The sequence below is a fragment of the Callorhinus ursinus genome, unplaced genomic scaffold, assembly GCF_003265705.2.
Source record: "Callorhinus ursinus isolate GAN/ISIS: 27379988/994484 unplaced genomic scaffold, GSC_fseal_2.0 scaffold39, whole genome shotgun sequence".
NCBI lineage: Eukaryota > Metazoa > Chordata > Mammalia > Carnivora > Otariidae > Callorhinus > Callorhinus ursinus.
In genome coordinates, this window is record NW_027397101.1 from 17,359,868 (window position 1) to 17,384,875 (window position 25,008).

At 38.8% G+C, this 25,008-nt stretch overlaps 1 protein-coding gene and 1 pseudogene across 10 annotated transcripts in view; both read right to left on the reverse strand.

The window, feature by feature from the left end:
* FREM1 (FRAS1 related extracellular matrix 1) overlaps positions 1–25,008 on the reverse strand; it is a 182,671-nt gene that overhangs the window by 81,947 nt on the left and 75,716 nt on the right. For 9 of the 10 annotated variants that reach the window (XR_012374776.1, XM_073880813.1, XM_025887859.2 and 6 more), the window contains 7 exons: positions 24,380–24,547; positions 20,798–21,006; positions 18,204–18,297; positions 14,702–14,954; positions 9,917–10,111; positions 8,651–8,836; positions 2,664–2,860 (listed from right to left, as the gene is read on the reverse strand). Coding sequence is in view for 8 of the 10 variants with exons in the window: in XM_073880813.1 (XP_073736914.1) it covers positions 2,664–2,860; positions 8,651–8,836; positions 9,917–10,111; positions 14,702–14,954; positions 18,204–18,297; positions 20,798–21,006; positions 24,380–24,547 (1,302 nt within the window). In the remaining 2 variants the exon portion in view is untranslated. Of the gene's footprint in view, positions 1–2,663; positions 2,861–8,650; positions 8,837–9,916; positions 10,112–14,701; positions 14,955–18,203; positions 18,298–20,797; positions 21,007–24,379; positions 24,585–25,008 lie in introns of those variants that run through there. The other variant, XR_012374777.1, reaches the window with a different exon arrangement.
* Positions 5,102–5,180, reverse strand: LOC112836307 (U4 spliceosomal RNA; annotated as a pseudogene).

Below are 25,008 nucleotides of genomic sequence, written 5' to 3' on the forward strand. Positions count from 1 at the left end.
ACCATTTCCTTACACCACACACAAAAACAGACTCAAAATGGCTGAAAGACCTAAATGTGAGACAGGAGTCCATCGAAATCCTAAAGGAGAACACAGGCAGCAACCTCTTCGACCTCAGCCGCAGCAACTTCTTCCTAGAAACATCGCCAAAGGCAAGGGAAGCAAGGGCAAAAATGAACTATTGGGATTTCATCAAGATAAAAACCTTTTGCACAGCAAAAGAAACAGTCCACAAAACCAAAAGACAACTGACAGAATGGGAGAAAATATTTGTAAATGACATATCAGATAAAGGGCTAGTATCCAAAATCTATAAAGAACTTATCAAACTCAACACCCAAAGAACAAATAATCTAATCAAGAAATGGGCAGAAGACATGAACAGACATTTTTCCAAAGACATCCAATTGGCCAACAGACACATGAAAAATTGCTCAACATCTCTTGGCATCAGAGAAATCCAATTCAAAACCTCAATGAGATACCCCCTCACACCAGTCAGAATGGCTAAAATTAACAAGTCAGGAGATGACAGATGTTGGCAGGGATGCGGAGAAAGGGGAACCCTCCTACACTGTTGGCAGGAATGCAAGCTGGTGTACCCACTCTGGAAAACAGGATGGAGGTTCCCCAAAAAGTTGAAAATAGAGCTACCATACGATCCAGCAATTGCACTACTGGGTATTTACCCCAAAGATACAAATGTAGGGATCTGAAGGGGTACATGCACCCTGATGTTTATAGCAGCAATGTCCACAATAGCCAAACTGTGGAAAGCGCCAAGATGTCCGTCGACAGATGAATGGATAAAGAAGAAGTGGTATATATACACAATGGAATATTATGCAGCCATCAAAAGGAATGAGATCTTGCCATTTTTTAATGACGTGGATGGAACTGGAGGGTGTTATGCTGAGTGAAATAAGTCAGTCAGAGAAAGACATGTATCATATGACCTCACTGATATGAGGAATTCTTAATCTCAGGAAACAAACTGAGGGTTGCGGGAGTGGTGGGGGGTGGGAGGGATGGGGTGGCTGGGTGATAGACAGTGGGGAGGGTATGTGCTATGGTGAGTGCTGTGAATTGTGCAAGACTGCTGGATCACAGATCTGTACCTCTGAAACAAATAATGCAATATATGTTAAGAAAAAAAAGAAGAAGCAAGAGGGGAAGAATGAAGGGGGGTAAATCGGAGGGGGAGACGAACCATGAGAGACGATGGACTCTGAAAATCAAACTGAGGGTTCTAGAGGGGAGGAGGGGTGGGTTAGCCTGGTGATGGGTATTAAAGAGGGCACATTCTGCGTGGAGCACTGGGTGTTAAGCACAAACAATGAATCATGGAACACTACATCAAAAACTAATGATGTAATGTATGGTGATTAACATAACAATAAAAAAATTTAAAGAAAATAAAAGATTATATGCTGATGTGAAAAGGTTTTCAAAACACATAATTAGGTTTTTTTAAGAAGTGGAGAGTAGGAGGTATAATATGATCCCTGATTTATAAGTAAATACAGCAAAATTGCATATATATAACATATATATACACACACATACATACAAACACACATCACTGGCATGTGCACAAATTATTTTTGAGGAAATACTAAAAAAAAATCAATGGGCAGTGGCTATAGGTAAAGGCTGTTTAAGAGGGAGACTGTCATATTTCATATTTCATTATGTATGTTTCTTAATATTCTAACTTGTATAACTACATATTTTTATTACTATATTTTTAAAGACAACAGGTGTTATCTGAGGAGAGATATTTATGGCCATTTTAACTGTCTATCTGAATTTTTAAATAAAACTAACACATTATCATATAAAAATAGTTCTAAAACTACATAAAAAGAATGATTCAAATTGTATTTTTTTCATTTCATCTATCTTTATAAATAGCTATATAAAGAAGCGCCTGGGTGGCTCAGTCAGTTAAGTGTCCAACTCTTGGTTTCGGCTCAGGTCATGATCTCGGGGTAGTGAGATCGAGCCCCCCATCAGGCTCTGTACTCAGCTCAGAGTCTGCCTGAGGATTCTCTCTCTGCCTCTCCCTCTGCCCCCCTGCTCATGTGCTCTCTCCCAAAATAAATAAGTCTTTAAAAAATCTATATAAAAAGATGCCTTAATATATATGAATTAAGAGTCCTTGTCATTATAGCATAGGTTAAGAGGGCATGCTATGGAATCAAAGTGCCTGGGTGCAAATCCCCAATGTACCATTCCCTATGTGCCACCTATTTCCAAGCTCTGTGATGTTGAGCCACTCAGTTAACTTCTCTGTGCCTCATTTTTTCAGTTACTAAAAGGCAATAATAATACCATCACCCTAAAAGCCTTGTAAGCCTTTACATGAGCACATGTAAAGGACTCAAAATACTACCTACAGCCTAGTAAGCACTCCATCCTATATCTATGCAACTATAATTGCAACCATGCAAGTCTCTACGTTTACAATTATAATCATTACCATCATTATTAGAATATTTTTCAAGTAATTGCATTCTATAATATAGGTTACTGTTCTCCCCATTCCTTATCAACTTAGTGTATTAAGTGCATCTGGACCAATGTAAATGAACTAGGTGAAAATAAAATCAGAAAATGATAAAAAAAAAAAAAGAAATTGAAAATTCCGTTATCTTTCTTACAGTAATATTCTGCACTACAAAGTCAGGAGCTTCATCATTCGTGGGGTTGATGATAACGTAAAATGGTATCTCCAAGGAGCGTCGCTTCCCATCTGTGACATACACCATGAACTGGTCAGCTGTTGGTTCCATCCTCAGATGCTTGGCCTGCACATAGTTAATATGCAAAGCCTTCATGTCTTTCCACCGGAACGAAGCTAGAACACACCAACATGGAGCAGGTAAATAAGAAAAACATTTTTTTTCCAAGCTCCTGGTTCTTAATCCTTAACCCAATAGCTTATTTCTCAGAAAAGCAAATAAGAGATCATGGCAGTTGACCTAAGAATCAGCTATCAGGGGTTGCTATAATGTCTGTCAGCCATCAACATAAAAACAGATATCCATAAATCATAAGGAAGGATTACAATTTGCACAGAGAACAGAAGGGGGATAACTGCTAACCAGAATGTGTAGGGACTTCATGACTGTTCTTTATATAGTTGGAATAAAGGTAAGAGAGACCTTCCCTTGATTAAAACTACTGCTCCCATATAAATAGTTCTTGGCATGCTTGAGTAAGAAAGAGACTATCTCTTTCATACAAAGGCAAAACAAGAGTCAGTCAACCATCTGCCTACTTGACGTACACATCAAACGACTGGTTGGATTGAATGGAATTAACTGACCTGCTGTTTTGGTATTCTGACATTGCCCTAAATCAAAAGAGAAAAATGCTCTATGTTGAGCATTAAGTCACAAGCCAAACTGCGTACCTTTAATGCAATAAATCTTTTCCCCCCAGCTTTACTGAGATATAACTGACATATAGCATTGTAAGTTTAAGATTTAGTTAACACATTACCCACCTCACGTGATTACCATTTTGTAGTCTTTATAGTGAGAACATTAAAATTCTACTCTCAAATCAACTTTCAAGTATACAATATAGCATTAATTATAGTCACCATGCTGTACCTTAGCTTCCTGGAAATTATTCATCTTATAACTAAAAGTTTGTACCCTTCAACCAGCAACTCTCCATTTCTCCCACCCTTCAGCCCCTGGTAACCACTATTCTACTCTGTTTCTATCAGTTCAATGGTCTTAGATTCCACATATAAGTGAGATCATACAGTATTTGTCTTTCCCTAATGTATTTCACTTAGCATAATGCCGTCAAGGTCCATATATGTTGTTGCAAATGGCAGGATTTCCTTCTTGTCATGGCTGAATAATATTCTGTTATGTATTTACATCACATTTTCTTTATCCATTCATCCATCAGTGGACCCTTAGGTTGTTTCCATGTGTTGGCTATTGTGAATAACGGTGCAATGAACATGGGAGTATCGATATTTCTTTGATATCCTGTTTTCATTTCCTTTGGATATATACCCAGAAGTGGGATTGCTGGATCACATGGTAGTTCTATTTTTAATTTTTTGAAGAACCTCCTTAGTGGCTGTGCCAATTTACATACCCACCAACAGTGCACAATGTTACCTTTTCTTCGCATCCTCGCCAGCATTTGTTACTCTTGTCTTTTTGATAAGGGCTGTTCTAACAGATGGGAGGTGATACATCTTTGTGGTTTAGATTGGCATTTCCCTGATGATGAGTGATGTTGAGCACCTTTTCACATACCTGTTTGCCATTTGTTTGTCTTCTTTGGAGAAATGTTTATTCAAGTCTTCTGCCCATTTTTAAATCAGATTATTTGGGCTCCTTTGCTATTAAGCTGTAAGAGTACCTTATACATTTTAGGTATTAATCCCTTATCAGAAATGTGGTTTACAAATATTTTCTCCTATTCCACAGTTGCCTTTCCATTTTGTTGATTGTTTCTTTTGCTCTGTAGAAGTTTTTTAGTCTGATATGGTCTTACTTACTTCATTGATTTTTGCACTTGTTGCCTTTGCTTTTGGTGTCAAATCCAAAAAAACACTGACAAGATGAATGTCAAGGAGTTTACCACCTATGTCTTCTTGTAGTTTTATGATCTTGGGTTTTACATTCAAGTCTTTAATCTATTTTGAGTTCATTTTTTTTGCATGGTGTAAGATAATGGTGCATTTTCATTCTTTTGCCTATGGCTGTCCAGTTTTCCCAACACCATTTATTGTCCTTTTCCCATTGTATATTCTTGGCTCCTTTGTCATAAATTAAATGACCATATATGAGTGGACTTACTTCTGAGCTCTCTATACTGTTCTATGGAGCTACATGCCTGTTTTTATGCCAACACCAGTTTTAATTACTATAGCTTTGTAATATAATTTGAAATCAGAAAACATGACGACTCCAGCTTTGTTCTTTCTCAAGATTGCTTTGGCTACTCAAGGTTCCATAGAAATTTTAGGACTGATTTTTCTATTTCTGTGAAAAATGTCATTTGAATTCTGATAGTGATTACCTTGAATGGGTAGTATGGCTTTGGGTAGTATGGACATTTTAACAACATTAACACTTTTCAATTAGCAATAATCGCGCCTCAGATAAACCTCATTGGCTACGATACTGCCACTGCGCAAAGCTACAACATTAACACTTTTGATTCACGAATATATCTTTCCATTTGTTTGTGTCTTTTTCAATTTCTTCCATCAAGATTTCAAGTCTATGTCTTCCAGTTTTTGGTGTATAAATCTTTCACTTCCCTTGGTTAAACTTATTCCTAAGTATTTTATTGTTTTTGATGCTATTGTAAATGAAATAATTTTATTTCTTTTTCCGGTAGTTCATCATTGATGTACAGAAATACAACTGATCGTTTTATGTTCATTTGGTATCCTAAAAGTACTTAATTTGCTGACTTGTTCTAACAGTTTTTTGGTGAAACCTTTAAAAAATTTTTACGTATAACATCATCCCCAAACAGAGCCAATTTTACTTCTTCCTTTTATTTTTATGTCTTTTATTTCTTTTCCTTGCCTAATTACTCTGGCTGGGACTTTCAATACTATGTTGAATAGGAATGGAAGGAGTGGGCACACTTGTTTTGGTCCTTATCTTAGAGAGTAAGTTTTTAACTTTTCACTGTTGAGTATGATGCTAGTTGTGAATTCGTCATATATGGCTTTTTTTTTCTTTTTTTTTTAATTTGTTATTGTTATGTTAATCACCATATATTACATCATTAGTTTTTGGTGCAGTGTTCCATGATTCATTGTTTGTTCATAACACCCAGTGCTCCATGCAGAACGTGCCCTCCTCAATACCCATCACCAGGATAACCCATCCCCCTACCCCCCTCCCCTCTAGAACCCTCAGTTTGTTTTTCAGAGTCCATCATCTCTCATGGTTTGTCTCCCCCTCTGACATACTCCCCTTTTCTTCCTCTCCTGTTATCTTCTTCTTTTTCTTTTTTATGTCAAGATACATTATTTCTATACCCAATTTGTTGAGAGTTTTTATCATAAAACATTGTTGAATTTTGTCAAAAGCTTTTTTAATATCTGTAGAGATGATCACAGAATTTTTGTCTTTTCTATCAATGTGGTGTATCACATTTATTGACTGGCATATGTTGACCATCCTTGCATCCCAGGTATAATTTCCTTTTGATCATGGTGTATGATTCTTTTAATGTGCTACTGAATTCAGTTTGTTAATATTTTGTGGGGAATTTTTGCATCTATATTCTTCAGGGATATTGGTCTGTGGCTTTTTGTTGTTGTTTTTTTTTCATAGTATCCTTACCTGGCTTTGGTATCAGGGTAATTCTGGTCTTATAAAATGAGTTTGGGAGTTTTCCTCCTATTCAATTTTTTGCAAGAGTTTAACAATAATGTTAATTCTTCTTTAAAAATTTGATAGAACCTGTAAAGACATCTGGTCCTGGGCTTTTCTTTGTTAGAGGTTTTGAATTACTGATTAAATCTCCTTACTTATTATTGGTCTATTCAGGGTTTCTAGTTCATGATTCAGACCTGGTAGATTGTATGATTCTAGGAATTTATCCATTTCTTTTAGGTTGTCTAGTTGGTTGATGTATAATTGTTCATAGTAGTCTCTTATGATCCTCTGTATACCTGTGATATCAGTTGTATTATCTCTTCTTTCATTTCAAGTTTTATTTATTTAAGTCCTCTCTTTTTCATGGTAAGTCTAGGTGAAGGTATGCCAATGTTGTTTATCCTTTTGAAAGACCATGTCCTAGTTTCATCAATCTTTTCTACTGTTTTTCCAATCTCTATTTCACTTATTTTTACTGTGATCTTTGTTGCCTCCTTCTTTCTGCTAACTTTGGGCTTATTTTCTTAATTTTTCTAGTTCCTTGAGTTATAAAGTTAGGTTGTTTATTTGAGATCTTTTTTTTTCTTTTTTAATGGAAGCATTTGTCACTATAAGCTTCCCTCTTAGCATTGCTTTTGCTGCATCTTAGATATTTTGGTATGTTGTGTTTCCATTTTTGTTTCAAGATTTTATTTATTTTCTTACAGTTTTATTAAGAAATAATTGACATACATCACTGTGTAAATTTAAGGTGTAGAGCATGATGGTCTGATTTACATATATTGTGAACTGATTACAATAGGTTCAGCTAACATCCATCTTCTCATATAGATATGATTTAAAAAAGAAAGAAAAAAAAGGAAAAGAAATTTTCCTGTGATAAGAATTCAGGATTTTTAAAAATTTCATCTTTGACCCACTGGTTGCTCAGGAGTATCTTAAATTACACACATGTGTGAATTTTCTACTTTTCCTTCTGTTACTGATTTTAATTTCATACCATTGTGGTCAGAAAAGATAGTTGGTATGATTTCACTCTTTTAAAATTTGCTAAGACTTGTTTTGTGATGTATCATATGATCTATCCTGGAGAAGGTTCCACACATACTTGAGAAAAATGTGTATTCTGCTTTTGTTGGATGGAATGTACTGTATATGTCTACTGGGTTCATTTGGTCTAATATACAATTTAAGTCCACTGCTCCCTTGTTGATTTTTCCGGCAGATGATCTATCCACTGTTGAGAGTGGAGTACTGAAGTCCCCTACTATTATTGCATTGTTGTCATTACTTCCTTCAGATCTGTTAGCATATGCTTAATATTTTAAGGTGCTCCAATTTGTGTGCATATAATTTTACAATTGTTATATTCTCTTGATGAATTGACCCCTTTATCATTTTACAGTAACCTATGTCTCTTGTTATAGTTTTGACATAAAGTCCATTTTATCTGTTATAAGTACCCCTTCTCTCTTTTGGTTTCCATTTGCATGAAATATTTTTTTTCACCCCTTCATTTTGAGCCTATGTGTGTCCTTGAAGCTGACATTAGTCTCTTGTAGGCAGCGTGTAGTTGGGTCTTGTTTTTTTCTATCCAATCAGTCATTCTATTAATTCAATTAATCTTAAACCTTTAAACTGGATATGCCCCAAAAGATGCTTAAAGAATCATCTAGTTCATTTATTTCTAAGGTGTTGTCTTTGAATAAATAAATAAAGTGTTGCATTTGAATAATTTTGATTTGGGTGTCTGTTTTTGTTTCAGTTGTTACTGCCTAAAACACAAGGGCTACTTAAATATCTGAGATACATTTTGGTTCCAAAATTTAAAGTCATCACCTTCAACATTTCAGGCTCTCTCTGTTACATCCATGATACACATCCTAATCTTTTCTGCCAATGTCTATTAAAAGTGCTAAAAGATTAAGAGAAGGAGATCTATAAGCTCCCACCAGATTTATTCTATCACAGTATTCTGTGTTGCTCTGAAGGTCTTTTAAAACATTCTTTCTTACATATTTATTCTTACAGTTTTCATAAGTGAAATTTCCATTTAGTTTGAAGTAAACTCCCATATGTGGGGCAATTCAAAACAGAAAATTAAAATGAAAAACAATAATATTCAAAAGTATTCACTATAATAATAATTCTTTGAGTGTACGTAGTGCTTTGAACCTTTCTGAAGTTCCTACTCAGTCATTAAGCATGATCTGGCCGGTCGGATCCATAGACCTAGGCAAGTTATCACCGATCAGGAAGCCATGACTCACCTATGCTTATGCCCATATTGCTTTTTTCAAAACCTGCCGAAGGAAGCGTGTTCTCAAGGTAGCCAAACTGGGGAGGAGAAACCAAAACAAATTCCAAGTCGTCTGCTGCAGTGTCAGGGTCAGTGGCAGACAAATGGTTAATGGTAACGGCTGCAGAGAAACCCTCATCTACCACGAACATGGTACCTGCATGCAAACAACAACGCACTTATGACTTAGCGTGAAATCCTCTAATCAGAATAGCGAAGACAAAAGGGAGTGATTGCAATTCCAATTCAGAGAAGCCGCCCATATGCAAATATACTTCCATGGGAGATGTTCATTTCCTTTGGCATAATTTCTCCTTACAGTGAAAATATTCAGGGGTAATGGGTGGAATTTAATTTGACTTGTGGAATTATATTTTTTTTCTTGTACAAGCAAGCCAGACAATAATGGAAAGACAGCAGAAATACTAAATGCTCTAGCACAGCCCTTTAGTCATTCTCAAGGAACTCTGATTTCCCTTGTGTCTCTATAGAAGTGACAAATGAAAATAAGAATTGCCAAACTGTTTTAATGATAAGCCACTAAATGTAGTTTATGTACTCTTCAAGATCAGTTGTTACCTCTGTTTGTCAGAGCGTTAATTGCCTGCAAGCTATTATGAATTGCTCATAACGAACATTTTTTCATGCCTTGGTGCTTAATTATTCTGCAGGGATAATGCTTCCTTTCCAGAACATTGCTTGGGAGATAGTTTGCAAATTACAATAACATCCATACATATGCTTGTATTTTTTTTTCTAAGAGACAGAACATATACATAATGCCTTTTAAGCTATGACTTTCTAAAAAGCAAATAAGGTTAAAGGTATATAAATGGTCTCTGGTATTTTCATTCTGCTCTAATAGAAATTATTATGGATAAAATAAATTACTCTCTCTCCAGCAGGCTAATGATATTTTCCCACGTGAAATAAAACCAGAATATTTGAGGATTCCAGTGTTGTCTTCATCCCAACACACACACACTCACTCACTTGCAAACACACTTGCATTCTCTCTCCATACAGAATCACCCACATTTTTAAACAAATAAATTCTTTTGCCTTGTAATCTTTTATAAATATGGAGTTTTCCATAAGTGGTGTGGAGGCAATTCTCGCAGGCAATTCTGCATGGTAGTTTTCCATTTTAACTATAATTCAAGTGCATTATTTCACTAAACCACAGGTATGACAGGAGATGAGATAATGGAACTATAATAGAAAAAAACATGGTCACCTATTGCAATTGAAGGTGATTGGTTGTCCACTGGATGTACCGTGATATTGAGGTCATACACTGGAAAGGACTCATGAAGAGGAACAGATGGATGAGGCCCATTGTAGCAACAGCCATTCACAGAAGGGCCAGCTTCTCCATCCGAAACCACCAATGTAATGGCATCAAAACAAGGCACCAGGCCAATCTCACCACCTGGAAGACACAACTATAGCTGAAACCTGACTTTTTAAAAGTAGAGAATACTAAGATGAAATCTACCTACACCTCTTCTATAAGCAAGAGTGGCGAGGAAAGGATCTTAGGTCGCTAACATGTAAAACTCAGTTTTATCACTATGAAAGGAAATAGTCATGAAAATAACGAAAAAATGCTTGCCCGTCTGTTGCCTCTGGTGAAATCCTTGACAGCCATCTCTCACCACAAGGAGGGGCAAAAGGGGCTAACAAGGGTCTGACAGTTCACAAATGAACAAGGGAGAGGCACAAAGCTTGACTAGTGATGGTTTCATTCTTCCTGCCTAATTGTTTAGTGTTAGGACCAACCTCAGGGAGAGCAGAAGGCACCCTTGTCCTTCCAACTGCATTGTCTTCCCATTTACATTAACTACCTTAAATGAACAACCATCAACCACACCACCACAGTGAGGAGAAACAGAAGAAGCTGGGAAGGTGAAATAGAAAGACAAGCCACATTTTTGTCATTCGTTTCAATATTTTCCTCATTATATAATAGCCAACGTTAGCAAAATAGCAACAGGACATGGGGAAAAAGTGGCATTTATTTTTGTTCTCCTTTTACTCTTTAGGGCTATGCATATGGGATTTAATATGGCCCCAACTGAAGCAGTGAGAGGAAGAAGGGAAAAAAATGTCAGATTAGACAGTTTATCAGCAAACTGGCCGATCTGCTCTTGGGTTACTAACAGCACGGAGGTAGGTCGACTATCCAGAGGACATAAAAGTTCTGCAGATGTGCTTTTGGTAATTCTCATGCATCATCTTGAAAGCACCAAGAGGGCAGCTATTTTGTTTGAGTTTTCATGAGACGAGAGCACAAAAGATCAGGGAAGTCATCTCTTTTCACAAGACACGTTGGTCAAATCTACACAGTACTGTGCTTGGCATTATTCTACCCACTTAATGACAAGGAAAATCAAGAGATGATATTACTGAGCAGTCAAATGATTGAAGAATGACAAAACTGGGCTCATAGGAAAAAATAAAGTTGACGTGGAGAGAATTAGGATTAATAATCAGCCTTTAACTTTAGGAGCAGTAAAAAATAAGATGCTTCTTATCTATTCATATTTATAAAAAATAAATTGGCATAAAGCTCATTTATTCCTCATTCACTTAATATATATTATTTAATGGCTTCTATGTGATCATTAATGTTCTGGGTGCTCCAGCAGAGAATCAGGCAGACATTATGAAAACGTCAAAAGACAGTTCAAAAGAATGTCAAATGCCAAAAGACCTATTATGTGTCAGGCACTGACACAATCTAATGGTCGAGAAATAAACGCAGTTTGGTTATAGAATATCACAGTTGTGTGTATGTACTAAGACAAGCCATATGAAACTGCCACCGTTAAGTCATTATTTTACCAGTTAAATGGAAAATTCATGTATCTCAGCCTGAATATGTACAAGGGGCTGAGGGTGAAGAAAGATGAAAGTTTTGGTGGACAGGGGCATGGGGGCAGGGCACACATGGCAGAGAGAGTCAGAGAAGTCTTTCCAGATGTCTCTGCTTGCTTTACACTGAGCATTAAATGATGAGTAGTTTACCAGGCAGATGAGGCAGAGAACTGGGTTGGAAGAAGGAGGACCTGCGGGGAGAGGGAGCCAAGAAGAGAAGTGGAAAAATCATTCCAGGAAGAGTAGACAGCTTTTTTAAAGAAAAAAGAAAAAAAAAAAAAGCAAACATAGTATCTTCAGTAACTATAGTTTTAATATAATGGAAGCGTTACATTTACAGAAAAGCTGGAAAACCAGGCTGAACATCTAGTCACAAAAAAGCCTACAACATGGGCAGAGAATTCTCTACCTTGAATGGAGCATGGTCTAAAGATATGATTTATACTTAAAACTGTTAACCCCAGCATTGTTTTACAAAGTTTTTTTGAATGACTTCATGCTTAATGTTGGGAGAAGAGCAGGTTAATAATGTCATTTTACATCATAAAATATTATTTGATTTTTAAAACTTACATTTACAATAACTTCATAACATTTAATAACGAATCACCATTTTAGGTGATAATCTCAATGAAAAAAGTAATCAACAAAACTGCACATACAACATGATCGGCAACGATGTAAAAAATTATGATTAGAAGAAGGAATACAGGGGCACCTGGGTGGCTCAGTCAGTTAAGCATCTGCCTTCGGCTCAGGTCATGATCCTGGAGTCCTGGGATCAAGCCCCACGTTGGGCTCCCTGCCCAGCAGGGAGTCTGCTTGTTCCTCTCCCTTTTCTCTCCACAACCCCCCTCCTCGTGTTCTCTCTCTCTCTCCCTCCCTCACTCTCTCAAATAAATAAATAAATAGATAGATAAATAAATCTTTTTTTAAAAAAGGAAGAAAAAGTACTGCAATACTGAAATGTTAAGAGTGATCATTTTTGAGAAGTAAGTAGGTGATTTTTCAAAATTTCTTTATGCTTTCCACACTTCCCAAGTTTTTTTCTTTTTTGAAATGGGCAGGTAGTATTATTTGTATCATCATGGAAAGCAACTAAAATAATGGTGACAAAATTATCCTCAGGTGGCCTTTATAATCAACAGACAGAGGCAAGAACAGAGCCATTGAAACTTCGGGTCTTGTAGTACTGTGATTCTTTATACTCTCTCCCACACAGTGCTAAAGAACTACCAATTGAGTCATTGGGAGAATGTTACCAGGAAACATATCATTCAAATAACAAACCATCTTTCGAATTGGCAGTGTTTCTGCTAATTTAGTAACACAACAACAACAATAAAATACCCAACTATCTGAAGTAATTTGCTTCGTGTCCTGTTAGGTCTTATGAAAAAAAAAATGAGTTCACACTTCCTCACGTGGCTATCACACCAAAGGGATTTATAAAGATGTACACCTGTTGTTTAGCACTTGGAGCAAGGCACTGGCAGAGAAGACAGCTTCATCTCACCCCTAATGTATCTATGCTGCATTAGCCCACCACAGATGTTAAAATTATGTAAAAACCCACAGACCAATAGTCATTGGGCTGTGGCCCCTTTTCTGCTAGTCTACCTGAGATCTATTGCGGAAATCAAAATGAAGCACCTAGATGTGGACTCTTGAGGGGCATCGAGCAGGTGGACTCTGCTCCCCAGGTCAGGAAAATAAGCAGTGAAACCCCTTCTAAGACTAAACACACTTAAGAAGATAAGGAGATACCATTTTTTAAAAAAAAAGATGTCCGGCGGAGCGATTAAAATGTGGCCTACTAACTAATTGACCATAAAACAACTGGTATCCTAATAAATCATCATTTTCCAAAGTACATATAAAAATGCTATTTCACCATACCTCCCCCACCCGTTTCCAAATTCATCCTTCTCTATCTCAATCCCCCACCCTGGGATCCCTCTCCCACTCACTGATGTATCCTCCCTGTGTTCTCAAATAAGAAAGCGATTGGAATTCTGATACCTCCTATTCCCTGCACCCTCACCTGGCCTTCTATACCCCATCCTGCTTGCCACAGAATCTACAGATGAGAGCAGCATATGGATGAGGACACATGAAATTGTAATCGAGTAGCAGTAAAAGGGGGTTAGGGAAGTATACAGTATTATTACTGAGGAAGTGCACTCAAACCAGAGATAAGAAGATGTGCAAGGGGCAATGATCGATGAGGTACTGATATGGGATACTGTCCTCTTTGCATGTGAGGGCGTCCGTCTACCCATTTACATTAAAAGTCCTTCACAGCTGAGTCTGGACTGTACTCCTTTGCAGCCTGCAATGCCCAGTACTCTCTCTTGCAGAGAACAGATGTTGAATTAATATTTTCCTTATTCGAACATTTTACAGGGGGAACAAATGCATTTGGGTAACAATATAATGTGATTTCAGAAATGAAAGAATGAAGCTAATAAATAAGCGTTTACTGTATCGCTAATCTGTGTCCACTGCTGACTGATGCTGTGGGCACTACACAAAACATAAGATATCACCTTTGCTTTTCAGGAACTCAAAAGGCAGACAAGTTACTTCTTAGGAGCTAGCTGGTGATCGAGTAGACTTTTTTTTTATTTTTATTAAGTAATCTGTGCCCAACATGTGGCTCGAACTCATGACCCCAAGAACAAGAGTCGCATGCTCTACCAACTGAGCCAGCCAAGTGCCCCTTAAAATTAATATTATAATTATCGGAGGGTGCTTACTTCAGGCATTTCTGCTATGATGTATGGATCCCAAAGCTGTGATGGTCAAATAAAGTCTTCTTCAAATTGATCAAAAAGGAATGCAGACAACCCAGGGTGAATTAAAGGTCTAAGGCAGAAGCATCAGAAACAAAGCAGCAATAATACGTGCTCCTTCGCCATTCTGAAATTCATTACATTACTGAGATCAGAAATCCCTCTAAATATGGTGATTTTTATACTTACAAAAGGGGATACAGACTGCTGCTTCTGCTGCTTCTTTTTTAAAGGAAGCAAGCATTAAGACTGTTCGATTATCAGAGCCCCCAGCAAGGAGCGGGGTTACGACTCTGTGGTGGTGCTTGCATCTGCTCACTCACACTGGTCACTGTGTGGTCACTCACCCGTGTGTTTGTATGTCACAGCCCCTGAGATGACATCTCCCTGAGAGAACTGATCCACTGTGACTCCAGCTTTCCTCACCACACCATGCTGAGGCTCTCGAGCAATCACAAACATCAGCTTCAAGTCATCACTGTCCACATCAGTAGCCAAAATGTATTCAGAGGTGATGACCACCTCTTCGCCCTCTGAGCAATGCATCATGGGGATGAGGTCAGCCTTTAGGATTGGTGGCTCATCATTTACAGGGAATACCTAGGGGGAAAAAATGCATGTTTTCAAGAAAAAAGAAAGCAATGACAAATTGCCCAACTGGTAAACCATAGCTCATCGTCGGAGTGACAGGCATTTTCGATCTTCCAGACACAAGAAACAATAGCCATGGAATTTGGCCAAGCAGGCTGTATCTTTTCCCCATATGAACCATCTTGTAAGAAATGGCCAACATGAGAGGCATTTGAGGTAGGAATGGAAGAATATGGTTATGGTTTGGGACTCAAAGCTCTCATTTGTTTCTAGAGACAAAATATAAATGTAATACAAAGCAGTCTTCACTAAAGTCCCTATCCTCCTTCGTTATATTCACACATATTCCAGAGGAAATCTGGTCCTTGTGGTCTGATGCATTTATATTTACCACATCAGAGTTATTTATATTTCAAATTATTTGGCGATTACAAAGCTTTCATCGACCCTCAACTTCCTGCCACCCAGGAAGTTTCTCCAAACTTAGAATAAGCAGCAGCTTATTTCGAACATTTTGAGTTAACTCTGAAACTCTATAACCATTAAATCAATCCCAGGCTTTCAACTTGACAAAACATTTTTCTCTCATTGTCATGAAAATAAAGCTCTAAGTAGAAAGGGGAAAAAAGAGCAATATGGGTCCACTCTGGCTCTCCGAATCTAACAGGATGATGCAGACACTTGAAAAGGCAAGTCTTTTATTGTTTTTTAATTTTTAAAAAAGATTTATTTATTTGAGAAAGAGAGAGAGAGCGCGCAAGCAGGGGGAAGGGCAGAGGTGGTCACACAACAGAGGGAGAGGGAATCCCAAGCTGACTCCACACTGAGCGTGGAGCCCCACTCGGGGCTCAATCTCACGACCCTGAGATCCTGACCAGAGCTAAAAACAAGAGTCAGGGGCTGAACCAACTGAGCCACCCAGGTGCCCCCAAAAGGCAAGTCTTTTAAATCGGAATGAAAGACAATCTGCCTCTGAGGTCCAGTCGCAACTTGGTGTGTGTGCTACTCGTTTAGTTATCAAGTCCGGCCTGTGGATACTCTCAACCCCACATTTCCTGCCCCCTCGCTTCAGCCACAGGGATCTTTTTAAAATGTGGCTTTCCTAACTCTGGTTTCTCTTCAGATCATGTAAATGTTTCACCTTTTAAAATGTGGCTTTCGTCAAGTCACTGCCTTATGGGGACCTTCAGCGGCTTCCTAGCGCTGCTCCAAGGATGTCTTAGGCCTCGTTTCATGCAATAGGGTGCCTCTGTCTCCCCACTGCCTTTTCACCAGAAGACACTGAGTTCCTCCCACGTCCGATCTTTGCACCGTCTCTGCGTGTTCTCTCTGCCCCGCGGCTCTGTAGGGTCAGCCCTCAGCTCTTGGCTCGGCTACTCTCTCCTTCAGATGACACATGGATTCTTCAGGGAAAACTTCTTTGACAACTCAGACTCATTAGGGACTTCTACCGTTCCTCTCTTTTAGCACCCCATTTATTTGTAGAACACAGGCACATTTTAACTAATCAATTATTTCCGTGAGAATCTATTTAATGTCTGCCTTCATCCCCTGCCTATAATCTCTAACAGAACAGAGACTTTCTTTGTCATGTTCATCATCATATCCCAAGCAGCTAGCATAGGAACTGGCCTATAGAAGGCACTTTTTAAATATTTATGGAGTAAATAAATGAATGAAGGTAAATATGTATATACGATCTGAATACCCTGCTATTTAAACAGGCTAACAACTCTACAAAAAATATACATGAAATTACTTTCATATTTTCCTTTAAAGGGTAGAGGGATGGGGTAATAGAAATTCAGACTGATTTATTTAATCAAAGGTAAAAAAAAAAAGTATGCCATACTCTATTCTATTTTCTATTGGCTTATTAGGAAACAATATCTTTGTTCAAGTCCTCTGAGTGGATTCATTAAAGACCCTCTCTATCACTATTCTTGACTCTATTTGATGAATGTCACCAATACATCCATGATAACCACCTTACAAAATACAAAATAGCCTCAGCTTTCAAATGGATAATAAAGTCCAAAGGCAACAGAATTTAAAACATTCTTCCTGGATAGAAAACAATCACACATAATTGTCCAAAAATTACCTGTACTTCTGGTTGGCTTCCAAGGGCCACGCCCTTTTATCTAAAAAGTAACAACAAACAAACTGTTTACACAGTCAAAGGAATGATTTGGGCAAGCCATGGAAACTTCTTGAACCTAAGTTTTCTTGCCTATAAAATGGAGCTAATTCCTTCTCTTCTACTGCCCTGTGCCAGAGATAATTCCTTCTACTTCTTAAAAATACTAGGTGGATGTAATCATTCTTAATTATTAACCATAAAAATGTCATACAAACACATTATCACTAATTATAATTTCATATCATAAAGATCTGACAAAATTCAAACAGAAATAGAATTTGGCAGATAAAAGTAAAAGGAGCATGATAATTCTTTCTGCAGACCTTCCTTTGTTATTAACTATAAATACCTGCAAATCCTGTGACTTTTTTTTTTACTGGCTGAAGTGGTCACACAACAGAGAAACTCAGGGGTTCCCATCAACCTTAATGTGCAGATTTTTTTCAGCATTTGTCAAAAGGAGGAACGTAATCATTTCTAATAGATCTCAGAAAGGAGTGTATAGGACGGGAACTCATAAAGGGGCATCACACACACAGAGACATGGCTTCTTCCACACAAGAGGGAAAAGTCCAGTGATGCCAGCTGCTAAATATCTCAGAGTGTTACAGTTCAAAAATACTAGAATCAATTTACACACAGAACCAACTGGTTTTTAAATTAAGTATCTGGGTTTGAGGTCCGAGTGGTTTAATCTTTAAATGGATTAGAAAGAGAAAGCAGTATGCCCATTTAACCAATATAACTTTGCTGTCTATTGCCTGTCCTGACACCTTCAGACATAGCAGGGTATGCTCTTGAAGTCCACATGTTTCAAGTTCTATCAGGAACTCTTAGGCTTCCAAACCAGGGGCCTGGGTGGCTCAGTCGGTTGAGCATCCGACTCTTGATTTCGGCTCAGGTCTTGATGTCAGGGTCGTGGGATCGAGCCCCACAACAGGCTCTGCCCTGAGCGTGGAGCCTGCTTAAGATTTTCTCCCTCTCCCTCTGCCCATCCCCACCCCACTTGCGTGCTCTCTCTCCCTCTCTCTCTCTCATTCTCAAAAAAAAAAAAAAGGGCTTCCAAACCAGACGCTTTACTTCCATATGAACGAGGGAGGCAACTTTCTACCCACCTCAACATGTAGAACAAATTCTGCTGAATTCGTGCCATCTGTGACCTCCAAGAATATGTCATCCTGAAGTCTCTCAGATCCATCATGCTGATACCTGTGGGGATGATATTTGCCACTAGCCCCTCAAGGCCACTGTGACAGTAGATGTCTGACTCAAAAGCTCCTCCATGGCTTTGGCCACATGGTCAATAAATGAACAACAAAAAACATAACCTAATCATGAAGTCACACACTTAACTACTCAAGTGTCCCTGAATGTAAAAAATTTGCTCCACCCTGGAAAAATGTACTGTATGCATTCACAATTTGTCCCTCAATCCAAAATCAGTCCTTCAGGTTGCCACTGTGGCAATGGGAACCAGTTGGTGTAGTTCTGCTTCCTTACACAAGGCTGGGGCCAGGGGGTGATTGAGACAGACAGTAGACAGATAAAAGTGGGACACTGTGAATCTTGATGAGCCCCCTCCTCCCTTACTTTTAAGCCTAATCTTTCTGCTTGTGTTTTTGATCTATTCAGCTCTTCTCTACAACTCTGATCTATGAATTATTTATTGCCTCTCTCCTGCCATTTTCCCTCGTCTATTTACTAGCTCTCTTTCACTCAACCTATAAAGATTTTCAAATCTCTCCAGACTTAAAAATATTCTTCCTTGATTTAGCTTTGGCCCTACTTTCCTTTAATTTTCAGTCAAGTTTTATAACAGAACTGTCTAATTCAAGACTTTTCATCTACTCTCCAACCACTGTAGTGATACGTGGCAAGTTCTAAACAGCTGTTGAATTGAGCCAAATTTTTAGCTTATTAATGATTTGTTCAAGATAGGAAATAAGCCCTAGGAAATAAAATTAAAAGTTACATAAAAATTAGTATATTGAGGGGCGCCTGGGTGGCTCAGTTGGTTGAGCATCCAACCCTTGGTTTCGGCTCCAGTCATGATCTCAGGGTCCTGGGATCAACCCTTTGCTTTGGGCTCACACTCAAGGGGGAGTCTGCTTGAGCTTCTCTCCCCTCCCCCCGCCCTTACCCTGCTCACGCTCTCTCTCTCTCAGATAAATAAATCTAAAAAAAAAAAAAGTATATCAAACATATATAAAACTTACATATGAAAAAAATCCCAGAGCTAAAAGGTATTGTACTCAGGACTAGTCTCACCCACACACTGGGTAGGGGCTCAGGTTTGGGATTCCATTCCAGTGGTGAAGAAGGTCCACCTCCCAACCCCAGTACCCCGCCCACACACTTCCTCCTATGCTCCCTGATATTTTCATCAAAAATGGGTATGTGATAATGTACTAATCCTATCTTACCATGCTAATACCCCAAAAGGGCCAAGTGGAATCTAGGAGTACACATCCAAAGGCATGGCTATGGAATCGAACAGAATTTTCAAAACCAGACTCCTCCACATACTAGCTGAGTGACTTCAACCTCTTAGTTTCCTCAACTATAACATGAGAATACAACAATCTACCTTGTCAGGCTTGATTACTATAAAGATTAAATGGGGGGGAAACATAATGGCAAGTCTATCGAAGAGTCCTTGAATTATATGCGCTGGCAGATACCAGTACTTTTTTTCTATCCATCATTCACTCCCTAGTAAGAATCACCCAAACAGAGCTCTTGTTCTCACATATACCTAAGAGCTGAGAACCCTAAAAAGAAGGAAATTTTAATGAGAATAGGAGTGGGTAGTGGAAAAAGTCAAGATATTGGAGACTGTGAATAAACTTAACTAAACTGAATTTCAGATGAAATTGATCTTCCTATGCACAAATCCAAGCTCCTAGTCAAATTTCAAGAGTGGAATTAAGCATTTGATGCCTAATACCTTCTGAAAGGTCAAAATTCCCATTTACAATTTGAACTTATAAATAATAAGTCAACTAGTATAACTGTCTACCTGATTTGTGCTTTTGAGTACCTTGCATTGCTTTACAGAAAAGGCATCTTATGAAATTCTGTAATTTTGCAGTTATAGAACTGCAGTAGGTAGAAGAAATGAAAGACCTCAAGGTGAGGGGAACTGCTGTAGGACCTTGAGAAATGAATTGCTCTCTCTCTCTGACTGTCAGAAAACCAAGTACTACTCCATGCTCTACCTTCCCAGCCTACCCTACATGTTTGCCTGCAAGTCCCTTCCCAGTAGAATGGAATAAAAATTTACATTAAAGATACTGATCAACAGAATTTTATCCCAGAGTTTCCACAGTTGTGAAATTGACTCTTCTTAAAGCTAAGTTCAACTATATAGGTTAGCCATATAGATTATTTCAGTCTATATCTAGTTTGGCTATTACCTCTTGTGATATGTACAGTTGCAGCAAATTTAATATTCACGGTAATTAATTTCTGTTGTTCAAATATCCAAAAAGTCATTCCCACTGGTACAAGCAAGCCAGATTAAAAGAAAATGTCTGGAGGGAAATTAAAAGTTTGTCATTTCTAATTTTCAACTGACCCTTGGAAGTATTAATTGGCATGCTGACACCGCTGAAAAAGTTGAACAAACTTCTTTCTCTTACTCTGCCTCACAACTGATCCAGATGAAGGTCAAAGCATATCAAAAAAGAAATCCAGGAAATGTTCTAACCTAACTTTTAAGGCACGGAGGTCTCCCCAAGAAAATGTGCCTCCTGTGTTTAGAGGAAATCCATCCAGCTCCACCCTTCCACACTGAGGCAGTCTTTGTAGGGAGAGGCAGATGTTGTCCAGTTTGGTATCCACATCAGAAACCAGGACGTTCTCTGTGCTGATGACACATTGACCTCCCTCAGTCACTCTCAGGGGATTGGTAAACACCTAAAAAGAAGGAAGAAAACATTCGAGGTCTTGTTCCATGAACTATCCCTGAAGACCAAGCTCATTAAATAAACAGAAAACTTCTAGTACCACCTTCACATGCACGTCAATTAATTTTTTAAGGATGTGGTAAAGGGGACAAGTTCATAGCTGAACCTCTTGGATGAAAAATATTTTTTACTAAACATTTCCAATTCTAAGTATTGAGTGCAGCGTTGGTGGTATAGTGGTGAGCATAGCTGCCTTCCAATTCTAAGCATTGAGGTATACAAAGAAGCAAGGCAGATTCATAACTGTGAAAGTATCTACATTTCATTTACCTCAGACCCCCGTATAGTGGAAACAGCAACCAAACTAGTTACTACTGGTGCTAAATAAAGAAAATAGTAACATCCATCATCATGTCCACACCCACCATTGCTGGATACATATATACCTTCACCTAGAAAATGAACAACAATTATATCAAATTCCCCTAGAAGAAAGAATCCACCGCTTTTTTCACCCTAAAAATTCTTAAAGATTTGGGAAATTGTTTGGAGCTTCTAAGTGTCAATTATAATGAGTATTTTACAGATGGAAGTAGAGCAGAAGACTGGAGATCAAAGATTCTACAGGAAATATTTTATTCAAACATCAGACAAATAATTAAGCTATAAAGATAACTTTTGATGACCAAAAAACCCACTACTCAACCAACAATTCATTTGAAAGTAAAAAGCAAGTAAGAAGGACTGGGGATTAAGTTAAATGTACCCCTCCACATTTTAGGGCAGCTTTCAAAAAATTGCTACATTGGGACTTGGCAAGAAGTGTTCTATGGTCAAATAAGGCTTGAGAACAGTCGTGTACAATATCTTCACCTTGGAGGTTTATAAGGCGTGTAAGCATATTCGACGTTCTGAGGTCCTGCAAGTAGAAAAACTGGTGAACTTTGTTTAGCCTATCATTCTCCCAAATTCATATTACTACACAGAAGTAAAAGCAAGCAGATAGAGTTGGGGTACCAATCGTGGGCTCTGAAGGTCCCCTGCAAAAAGTCTGAGGTGAGTGCCTCACCCATGTGAGGATACAGCATTCTTCAAGGAAGAAGCCACTCTCTTCAGACCAGCTGCCACTCCCAGAAAGGAGAATGTTCCTGAGGAAAAAGTTGGGGGGGGGGGCAGGAGATAGGCAGAGGAAAGGGAAGTGAGCAAGGGGAAGTCACAGTCTCCACTCAGAGCTCTGCTGTATCCTCCTGCCCACCAGGGTGCAGTTGCCCCAAGGCAGCCCCCCTGGGTCATGGAAATTTTGAGAACAACCACCCTGAGACACTTGCCTTCTATTCTTCAATAAACTACCTCTACTAGCAAAGGAAAACATAAAACAAGACTTCTCTTCTCTTCCTACAACGACTCTCACCCCCATCCTTCCCACATGCCTTACTCCTACATGTTTACTGTTTGTAGGAGAAAGAAAGAAAGAATATTCCTGTTATTAAAAGAGGAGCATTATTTTTGAAACAAGGTCCATATCTGCTAGCCTCCCTGATTACCAAGTTGCATCAATTAATACCCCGAGTTGCGAATGTTTCAAGGGATATACTCTGCTATACTCTGGGGTTTTAAAATACATATGCATTTTAGGGCAGCTTTCAAAAAATAAAAGCATAAGGCTAATTTGCCCCAACTCATTCATCACTAACTTTTCAGTCTCTGCCCAAACCTAGTACTTAGGTTTTGGGGCCTTCCCGTGAGCATCATATTAATATATCCCCGTGGTTATTACTCAACTCAGCTATCTGTGGGTATTTCACACCAGGAAACCACTCGCCTGACTGGTTTCACTAGAGCTACTCATTTTTAAATTTTATTTCTAATGGTCTCAGTTCTCTAAGGTATGATTTCATTTGTCCCATACAGTATAGGAAAAAGAGCCAACTATGCCACGTTAGCCCTGAGTCCTCATAACTATTCCATCTACCTTCAGATGAGGGAGGTAACTGTTCACTTCACCTTTTCTAGTTTTCTCATTTTCTCCACAGATCATTTTTCTCTAGCAAGACATTTGGGTTGCATTGCATAAAACACTACTTCTCTCCGTGATTGTTTTAGAAAAAGCTTTGGCTTCTTTAGATGCTGGGCTAGTTCAGGGCATGTATCTCATACACAGAAAAGAATGGTCTGAATAAGATCTAATCAAATTAACAGACATTCTAAACTTTCTTCCACAGGGAATGTGATCTGGTCCCTGACAGGGAAGGAATCAAAGAATAGAGTTCAGATTCTTTTGTCTTTTGTGTGAGCTCTTTGGTGCATCTTCTGCCAAATATGGCAAGTTCAGAGGCCTGAGGGGGCAGGCCAGCAATGTAAGTGAGTGTGCTGAGCTGGGTGGGGCCTTTGGAGCCTGGAGAACAGGCCCAGGCAGCTGCTGCTGAGGGTAAGTGAGTTCACTGTTCGTAGAGTTCCCAAATTTTCAAGAGAAGCCAGAAAGCCAGACTTGATATGAAACTTCCTGATGTGTAAATGTTGGCAACTCATTAATTAAAAGTATTGTTTGGCTCTATCAGAACAGTTCGGTGGGTTGGGTAAGCCCCTTGGTCCCTCAGAGTGAGACCTCTGCCCTCCAACTTCCGGCAGATGTAGAGATGGGGAGGAAGGAGCTGGAAAGAGAGCCTCAGGGCTCCCAGCTGTCCTCCAGGTAGGTACCTGGAAGGTGACCTCTTTCCTTAGGGATGAGACACGTATGGGTTCTCATCCCTCCGCTTCCTACCTTGTCTTTCCACCTCTGAGGGGAAAATGAGCCCAGGAATAGCCACACAAGTTAAGTCTAGCCCTCTGATGGGGTTTGGAACAAACTTTGATTATGAAGTCCAGCCTCACAGATAAGATGCACAAGGTAGCATCATCTTTGTAGTTCAGTTTTAGTAAGAGACCCAACTGCTTGACCGTTTATGTCAACACTGGGGCTGGGATGGGAGAGGATAAAAGAACCCATCTTAAGTCATTTGAAAAATTAAGAGAGCACAGAGTTGGCCTGCAATGAGAGTAAATAAGTCCTTCCGGTTGTTAAGAGACCCATAACTTAATCCCCGTCCCCTGATCAGCATGTGAGGCTTAGCAGAAAGGAAAAGAAAGGACAGAGGTTTTGATAAAGGTTTGAAAATAATGCCAAATTCAGAAACTGGAAAATCTCACCTTTTAGACAGAAAGACCCTTGGGAGGTGAAAGACTCCGCTCCCCAAGCTTTTTTTCCTACACTGTAGCTGAAAAATTAAAAAGTTCTGGAAAATAGCCTAAAGAAAAGTTAGCATTTCCAGTAAGTCTTCAAGTCTCTCTTTTCTTTCCTTAGGTCTTCCCGCCTCTTTATCTTTCACATCAAACATTGTACATACCTCAGGAACTTGATTGTCCACTGGAAGAATTGTAATGTTAAAGCAGATCCCGTGCAAAGTGCCACCATGTTGGTTACTGATGGAAAAGGCAAACTGGACATGTTGCGGATGGAGGCCTATATCTTGCAGGGGTGGCATGTAGGCCACTTTCATGTGGTTCACAGCATGCTGCAAAGCAAATCGAGATGGACACGTGGGTGCCCATCTGCAAGGATCAGAGACTTTCAGAGAGCTAGGTCTCCGAGACCCATCATGTTGACATCCAACACTGGAAATGCCAACATCATCACTTTGAAGAGTCCAAAAACCTCTATTTTATAAATTGCTTTTTCTAAAACCAGGAGGGAAAAGAGCAAAGAAATTAAGTAAATATGTCAAGTGCTTGACGCCAGCCAACTCTATAAAAGACAGGAGATGTGAATTTCAACCCAGCTCCACCATAAATTAGCTGTGTGATATTGGTCAAGTTACTTAAACTTCTGAGGCCTCTGTTTCCTTACCACTACAATAAATAAAATAATAAAATAAGAGTACTAAGCACATGGGATTTACACACTCATTTGCATCATCTAACTACAGTGAGATTGGGCAGAATTAGCCCTACGGACAGGGGTAGTTGCTGCCTAAGT